General features: G+C 40.5%; 1 protein-coding gene across 1 annotated transcript; it reads right to left on the bottom strand.

Annotated features, from left to right (window-relative positions):
- Positions 1-493: 493 nt before the first annotated feature.
- Positions 494-4,751, bottom strand: LOC116712253 (leukocyte elastase inhibitor B-like). Its single transcript, XM_032552136.1, has 4 exons — positions 4,570-4,751; positions 4,344-4,484; positions 4,148-4,249; positions 494-508 (listed from the first exon to the last, which is right to left on the bottom strand). The coding sequence occupies exons 1-4, from the start codon at positions 4,744-4,746 to the stop codon at positions 494-496; spliced, it is 435 nt and encodes a 144-aa protein (XP_032408027.1). The 5' UTR covers positions 4,747-4,751.
- Between the last annotated feature and the right edge of the window lie 3,937 nt (positions 4,752-8,688).

Raw genomic sequence — 8,688 nt, forward strand, 5'->3', positions numbered from 1 at the left:
AAATTATTAAAAAGAAATAACAGAATCTGACTGAGTGTAAGACATTAAAAGCTAATGTACGGAGAACCATTAAAAATGCAAAGAGATATTGGAGGGGGTTCTGCAGGACACAGAAATCCCTAAGGTGTGATCATATCCTCACACTTGATTGGCTATAAGGCTGCCATTTCTTTACTCTTTAAAAAAGATTTTTTTTTTCCCCTCCCCTCTCCCAGAAGGAATGGTAACTGTTCTTATCCCTCCGAAGCCATTTTAGATATTTTCTCTGCAGTTTCTTTGCCTTTAGCTCCTTCCTGAGCTGGAACCCAACAGGACCAGGACCAGGACCGGGACCAGGACCAGTCCCACCCTGTGCGGTCTGAACAAACGCTGAATTTCTAAGGCTGGTATTTGGGAGCAGTTTTATCTGTGAACTCAGCATTCTTGAAGCCGTTCTCCTGCCGCTGCTTTGCTTCCTCTCCTTCAGCTGATCCCCATTAAACACCTGAACGCCTCACCGGCAGAGACCCTGCGCATGCGGACACAGAAACAGCTGTTGGTCAGAAACCGGAAGTGGAAATAGTTCCCTTGAGTCCTGGACTGAATCTAGCGGACCAAACTTCAGCGGGTGAGTTTTAACTCTTTCTACCAAAGAAGTTACCTCGTCTGCCTTGATGCGGTGTTGTAGAGCAAGAATCAGACTCGGCACACAATGAAGGCACACTTTTCCTTCTGCAGAATAATAAAGTAAACTGTCAAATAAGTCAATAAAAAAAACCCTGAAGAACATAAAATAATAATAATTGAAACTAGGTATGGGCATTTATCGTATCATTCATCATGAAAAATTTCTTGACATGCTGTAACCCAGGATAAAAACTGCCCTTAATCCCGCCTTTGGTGCTCCATTGGTTAGACTAGATTATGAATAATATGCTTAAAAAAACCTCCTTGTTTATGTATATGCCCAAACCCCATGCAGACATGTAGAAATGGTTTGACTTATTTGCTACTGTATATGTGCAAACATTGTTGTCTTGGTCTTGAATTGTGTGTTAGATGAATAGAAGTTCAGCCAAGTGCAGTACTGTTAATAACTAACTAACTAAATGAAGAATCAAGCTTATGACTTAAGCTGCCAAATATCATAGGACATATGTAGCGAGCTAACCGCTAGCTACAAGATATGAACTACACAAACATTGTAATGAAGCCTAACTTAGTTTGCTAAATTACGTGGAATATTGGAGACAGACATTGTTTAAACTTTAAAATTATATTTTGACATTCTGAAATGTATTTGCCAGTTCAGTTTGTGAAAAACAGCATGCTAGAACTTAGTTATGAGATACTAGATGACACTTGATGTTGAAACTATGCTTTACTTCTGCATGCCTGTAGTATCAAATATTGTCCAGGGACAGGTAGTTGTCAGAGCTCGATGCTTCAGATCCATCAAGAAAAATTAAGATCCGCACAAGCTGCAGGTTTGAAACCGTCAGAAAGCCGGTTGGCTCTTGCTCGTTAGTTCGAGTTCCTGTTCGTATTTGACAGCTGAAGAACTTTTACGTACGACTTCTGGACTCAGAGCTTATTCTAACATCTTCCTGTTCAGTGGTTACTATTTGTTTTCTGTTGCGGTTGCAACATAGTCTGTATTTATTTTTCTACTGTTGTTGAACCTTACCTTCAAACTAGAATCTATTACTTGTTTAAAGCTAAACATGCTATATATGTATTGATGTACAGTACAGACCAAAAGTTTGGACACACCTTCTCATTGAATTCAATGAGAAAGTGTGTCCAAACGTTTGGTCTGTACTGTATATATGTGTTGCTAAAACACTTGTCTAGTTTAGATATCACTGGGTGTTGGAAAAGAAAAGGCTGTAGCTATTATTGGATTTTTCCTGTAGCTGTGCAGCTGGTAAAGGTTTTTGCAATCATGTAGTTGCACTTCTTTACCAAACTGCACACTACTCCCAACTCCAGCTGCCAACTGTTCCTCCTGCACAAGTGATTTACAAAGATGGCACAGACCAAGAACACAGGTAAGAAAAATAGAGTGGAACACTTTGTTCTAAGGTATGTGATATCCTACCATATACTAAATATACTACATGTACTAAATTATAATATACTGTTATATATACGATCTTAGAATAACATTACTATAGTTATGTACACAATTTATTCCTCCTTTGATTGTTTGATTGTTTGTTGTGACGGCGGAGTCCCTGCTCGAAATTCCGTGAAAGAGATGTATGGAGCCTCGTGCCGGAAGCCCGTTAAAAGGCTGTTTACATCGTTTTAAACTGTGTGATTGTGAGCGTGAGTGGGAATAAAAACAGCAACAGGTATTTTGTTCCATATAACACAGTAGGAGTGTAACCGGTAAACCTTTTATGGATGCAAACTCAACTAATAACCCGCCTGTTTAGGATTGTATTAGAAATGCAACCTGACTTAATGTCGTGTTTTGATTGTTGATTCTATGTTGCATTGTGTTTCTGTGTTTGATATGACGTGAAGCACTTTGAAATTTGAAATGCCTTGCTGCTGAAACGTGCTATACAAATAAAATTTGATTGATTGATTAATGCTAACGCTATATCCACCGGAAGTTGTCGAACCCCACATCCGCTTTAAAACCCGGAAGCGAGAAAAAGGTCTGACTAGTTAAACTTAGTGTTTGGGGTTTTTTGTACCCCTCCAGGGGGTCTTTTTGTGGGCTCTAGAGTCCCTTTTTACAAAGTAGGCTGACAGGAGAGGAGGGAAGACATGCGGTAAACGTCACCGGTCCGGGAGTCGAACCCACGACAGCCGCCTCCAAATGTGGGTGGCGCTAACCCCTACCACCACGGTACGCCCAAACTTAGTGTTGATGTGTGTATGACAGGCGTTTCTATCGGACAGTTATGTATCGGTTCAATACGATTTAACGGCCAAATATGGGACGACTCCGTATTTTACGGGAAGGGTGGCAACCTGTGCTAAAGCGCCCCTAACGGGCCTAGACACGCCACTGGTTGACAGTACAGTCAACGGCACCACTCGAACTTTACAGACAGTAGACATAAATACGCGGTTTTCATTTGATTTCAACCGTTAAGTTAGCTAACCTAACTAACTCCCGAGCTGTTATTTCTAACTGCTGTTAGCAGTTATCTGGCTTTCCCTCGACACGAGCTATATATAAAAAAAGAGCTAGCTTCAGTTATTACCTGCTGTATAATGGCATTGTCAGGCTGTGTCAGCTGCAACAGGACTTGCTCGAGCTCTTGTATCATCTTCATAGTTGCAATGAAACTCCACTTGCTCTTTATGCGACAGTTAACTTGGAAATATCACTCAATAACAAATATCACTCAATAACACAGGGGCCGCTTTTCATTGGCTGATGCCCATTCTACGTAGTAGCGCGACTACAACGTGCGTGGGTTGCCATAGCAGCGGATTCTTCATCATGTCCAGGTGCTCACACTGAAGTTACTGTTTCATTTGTGAAACAAAGTGAATTAATTAATGAGGTTATGTGACTTTTGAAAGGGTAAAATATGGACCATTGTGTCATAGCAAACAGGAAGTGGCAACAGACGAAAAGTTTTCTGGTCAGAAATCACCTGTGTGTAACCCATGGCGTAACTTGTCCCGCCGTGGTAACACAGCGCCCCCGAGTGGTTGTCCTAAAATGTAACACTCGGATCGTTTTGAGAGCAATCAAGCTAACAGAGGCTTGGACGGGATGCGCCGGACAAACTGGAATACGACACACCGGCATTTGCCTTTAATGTCCTGGTAAATAAAGCTGCAATTTAAAAGGAATGAAATTAAGCTTTGAAGCTGAAGGTGAGTCTCGTTTTTTCCTGTATTTGTTTCGTTTGGGCACAGCATTGGTACTGACTTTATAGTGGATGTGCAGATTAATGCTCTGATTTTTTGAATTTTCTCTGGAAGCTGGAAAACTGGTTGCAGGCGGCAATACATTAGAATTCAGGCGGTAACGTCACAAATAAAGCTCGAGCATAGTTAATGTTGTTGTTTATGACATCTGCAAAGAAAGCCTCTCTTGCATGTTTTAGTGTTAAATGATAGTTACGTAGTCTTTCTTTATAGATGTCACAATGAACGTGGAGTTGAGTTTTACGCCATTTTCCTTCTGCCCTACGGCAGAGTTGTCTAGCAGATCTAACTGTTCCTCACTGCTGGTTCTGAAGTCCACAGCCTCCAACTCTGAGTCGTAGTGAGTTTTTGTTTGGGTTAAAAACTCCTGGAAGAACAAGCAGCATCATTGAATTCATCCTGGAAACATTCCCTATCTATGGTCTAAGTGCTCATGAAAATGTCCACTAACACCAGTTTACCTGCAGAAAGTTGTAGGATTTCTCTCCATACAGTCTGTTGGCAACACTGAGAGCAAATTGAGATGCTGGTTTGTTGATCTCACTCAGCAGTTTGGCAAACAGAGTGTGGACATCATCCTGACAATCCTGGATTTTCAAGCACTGTGGACAAAATGTTTGACATTATTCCAGTTGTGTCCCACCACATTCTCCGTTCAGCCGTGTCTTGTTCGATGTGTAGCATCACCTCTGATATCTGAGTGGCTGTGTCTCCTCTGGCTCCCAGCATCACCATAGCCAGAGCTGAAGAGATGCTGAAAGGAGAGAAGATGATGTTTGCAGTCTTCTTGTCCTCACTCAGCTTTCTGAGCAGAGCCAGAGAGAAGGTGGGGTTGGGCTCGGAGAGAGGAATGGAGGAGGCCATTGTTTCTGAAAAGAAGGAAGTAAAAACATTTTCTTAGCAACTTTAACTTGCCCCAATCAGATGCAACCTTAAGCCTACATTCATAGTAGTGCTGCTCTGTTTCGTTCTCCTTAGAAACCTTGAACAGGTCATCAACTCTAATCACTGACAAACTGTTTTGTTTGGTGTCTGGAAGTTAGTGAGTTTGGAAAAAGGATGGACCTGGATGTCTAATTGTTTAAAAATTCAAAGGTAAAACTCTATAACAATTAGGGGGTTCTTTCAAAAATCATATCTTTCTAATAGCTACGATGCTGTGGACAAGTTTTAACACCAACTTTCTATCAGCCAGGTTTTTGTATAAGTTTAACTGCAATGACCAATGCTCTCTACATGTTTAGTTCTAATTTTGGCTTTTGCACAAGAAAAATCACACCTGAGATTTCCCCATTGTCAGATTAGCTAAACAGAGCTTTACTCAGACTCACACCAAGCGCAACAAATGAAGCCTGTTGCAATGATAAACTTTTCCTCTGAAAATATAAAGGAAGGAAGGCGGCAGACAGGCAGCCTCAGGAAGAACGAGGCAGATGTCACGGGGCTGTGTGAACGGCGGGGTGGCCAGTCAGTTCCGAAAACCACGGGGAAAAAAAAGAAGGAAATCCTCTCCTAACTTGGACAGTTACGAGTGAAATAACTTTTTCTACATAATCACATTTGTTCCCTTAGCTGCTGGTATGAGTTTTATATCAATAGGATAACATTTGAGGAATATAGAGAGGACATGCAGATATCGACAGGCTAATTATAGGCTTTGCCCTAAAATGCATCCCCATGCTAACTTGGAGAAATAAACACTTAAAAGTGAAATAACTTTTTCTACATAATCACACTTGTTCTATGAACTGCTGGTATAAGTTTTATATTTATATTTTATATCAATAGAATAATATTTGGGAAAAATATATAGGGCCTGCATATATTGGCAAGCTAATAATTTACTATGTCAAAAAATGCACCCCCCTGCTAACATGAAGAAATGAAGCGTTTGACTCATATGTCTCAATAAAGCTGTAAAACCCGTATTTATTTAAATTAATCTGCAACATAAACCCCACCGTTTTAAGGGCTTACATGGTTAAGAAACGTGATCACGTTACGAATATCTTTAAAAGTTTCCTCTTCGGTCATATTTCAGTCCGTTTTCTCATCAATATGCGAAAGTTTACTGCAAGGCAAAAGGTCCGTGTATTTTCAGGCAGTTCGTTTTTTTTTCGTTTGAAATGAAAAAAACAAAAAAACAAACGAAAATAGACTCGTATTTTGTTTATCAAACCAAAATCGGAATCGGATTTGCGGCTCGTAATCCAATTTCCCATTTAGTGCACAAAACGAAAATGGAAAAAAACGGATAACGAACGCTCAATTTCCATTTTCATGATAACATTTTTTGACCAGCGGTCTGACCCGGAAGTTCTCTTCCACATACACATAGAGGACCGCAAAAACAAAACAGGAGGGGAGGCAGGAAAACCCGCGTTTTTTTTTTGCTAACCGCCAATAAAACTTGAAAAGAAGAAAAAGCCGCTGCATTCACTACACACACTGTGGATAACTTCACTGTGTTTCGTGGCAATAAAAGATTAAGCCTAACAGGCGAAGATATGACTACTGAGAACATTGCAGTCATATTTCAGGTATGTTTTTACTTTTATTCGTGTTATGATTCTGTCAAGCCGAAGGGCAATAAACAACCAGAATGAAGATAATTAACAATATTTATTATTACACAAATAAAAGGGGTTCCTATTAACTTTATCCATTCGTTGTCAATCCGATAATGTTCAACCTGAATTTAAACACTTCAGGCGGACAAACCCGCATAAACCACTACAATGTTCACTGCAAACTTAAGATGCACTCGATTCACTGCAAAATGATCACATGCAATCCAAACTCAAGATCACACCAAACAGGATCGGGTCTCAGATATTGAAGGTTGACAGCGAAGTGAAATGCAAGTATTCAGGAAGTGACCCAAAGACAAACGGAGGACAAAAACAAACAAAAATAAATGGAAGGTTGTTAGCCCGCCTTCACAAACACTAAGGAGAGACAAACAATCCAACCTGGGTGGACTAACAACAAAGAAAAGGACAGCAGGAAGCAGTGATAAAACTGTGAAAACAAAACTGACTAAAGCTTATTATTAAATCACTTTAATCAAGTCAATCTAGAACACATTAAAAACACGGCATCACATAAACCAGTCAAACTTGGTGTAGTAGATCTGGTGCAGCCCTACCAGATAAAAGCAATATAAAAAAACAAAAACATACAATTCAATCTGATTAAAAGAGACAAATGTATGTGGAACAACCACACGCCCAGGTAACGCTGCCACCGTTTTTATAATGCGGCCCTGTATAAAAACACCACATCAGGACAAACTTATTTAAGAGGATCAATTTAAAACCGTTTTCCTCCAAACCTGCCACAGCCAGCAAACACACACCTGGTCACACACACAGGAAATTGACACTTGGCCACCACCCTCCCAGCTTCCCTTTTATGGAGGCTCAGGCTGTGGAGGGAGCGCCACCTAATGGTGACACCTGTTACACACAGTAAGCCTCCCAGGAATATGGTGGGAAGTGAGCTGGCTTTGCTGTTGCCTGGCAACATGGCATACATGACATTATTCCACTAATGTAATCTGATGATGTCAAAGTGTTATGGTGTCATAAGGGACATAATGATCTGTCCCTTATGACATCATAAGGAACAGATGCCTTGAATATCCAGCGTCTGAATCAAACTTGCAGAAGTCAAGCAGCAGCTCGGACGTTGGTTTTTCCACAGTGGATTTAACATTGAATTTTTTCGTAGCTTTTCTGATACATCGATCGAACAGTCAACATGTCGGCAGTTACACCTCATGCATTAAACAAAGACGAAGTCAACCAAATGACTAGAGAGGAATTGGCCTTTGTGGTCCTGGATTGGATACAAAGGATGAAAGAAATTGGTGCAATGCTGGGAAGGGAGGAGGAATTGAAAAAACATTTGGAAATAGCTCAGGAACAAATTGAGCATCTAAATACAAATAATGATTCGCTCACTCAAGAGCTAAAGGAGTCTTACAGACAAAACAGGAACCTGAAAGATAAGACAATCCCAGAGTTAAAACGAGAGATAGAGAACCAGATTTCCCACAGGAATCAGTTGAGGGCTGAAAATGAAAGCTACCAAAAGAAAGTCAAAGAGTTGCAAACGTCTTTAACAAAACTCAAGAGGGAATCAAGACAGGAGATTTATAATATCTCAAAAGGAATAGATGCAGTGGAGTCACGTAGCACAGCGGACCAAAAGACGATTGACAGGCATCAAGATGAAGTGAAGAGACTTGAGTTTGAGCTGTTCCAGAGGATGAACGATATCGGCATTTTGAAGAAGGAGGTTACACACCACAAAGACAGATCCACACGTCTTGAGGGCAAAATAGAGCATCTGGAAATGCAGTTGGACAAAGCAGCGGAAGAAAATACAAACCTTCTGAAGAAATTTTCAAAACCTCCAGCAGAAAAAGTCATAATAAAACCTGATCAACAGCTTTTAGCTCAGCTGACATTATGTGGACCAGCATTTGTTGAGGAAAAACTGAGACGCAGGAGATTAGTCAACCATATGATGAAGAAAGAGCATGAGATGAATGAACTGCTGAAGGAAAAGGCTGAGAACCAGTCTGAGCTCTTAGCCTTACGACAACACAAAGCCTTACATCAACAGCAAGAAGCCAGGAATGAGAAAAAATGTTTTGAATCTGATGTGAGAAAGATGAAGGACGAAATTAAAGCGTTAAATGGTGAAATACAGGCACTATCAGAAAACAGGGATCAGGATCAAGATTATATTAAAAAACTCACGGAACAATTGTATCAGTGTAAGAACAAGTACTACAGG

The sequence above is a fragment of the Xiphophorus hellerii genome, chromosome 21, assembly GCF_003331165.1.
Source record: "Xiphophorus hellerii strain 12219 chromosome 21, Xiphophorus_hellerii-4.1, whole genome shotgun sequence".
NCBI classification, from domain to species: domain Eukaryota; kingdom Metazoa; phylum Chordata; class Actinopteri; order Cyprinodontiformes; family Poeciliidae; genus Xiphophorus; species Xiphophorus hellerii.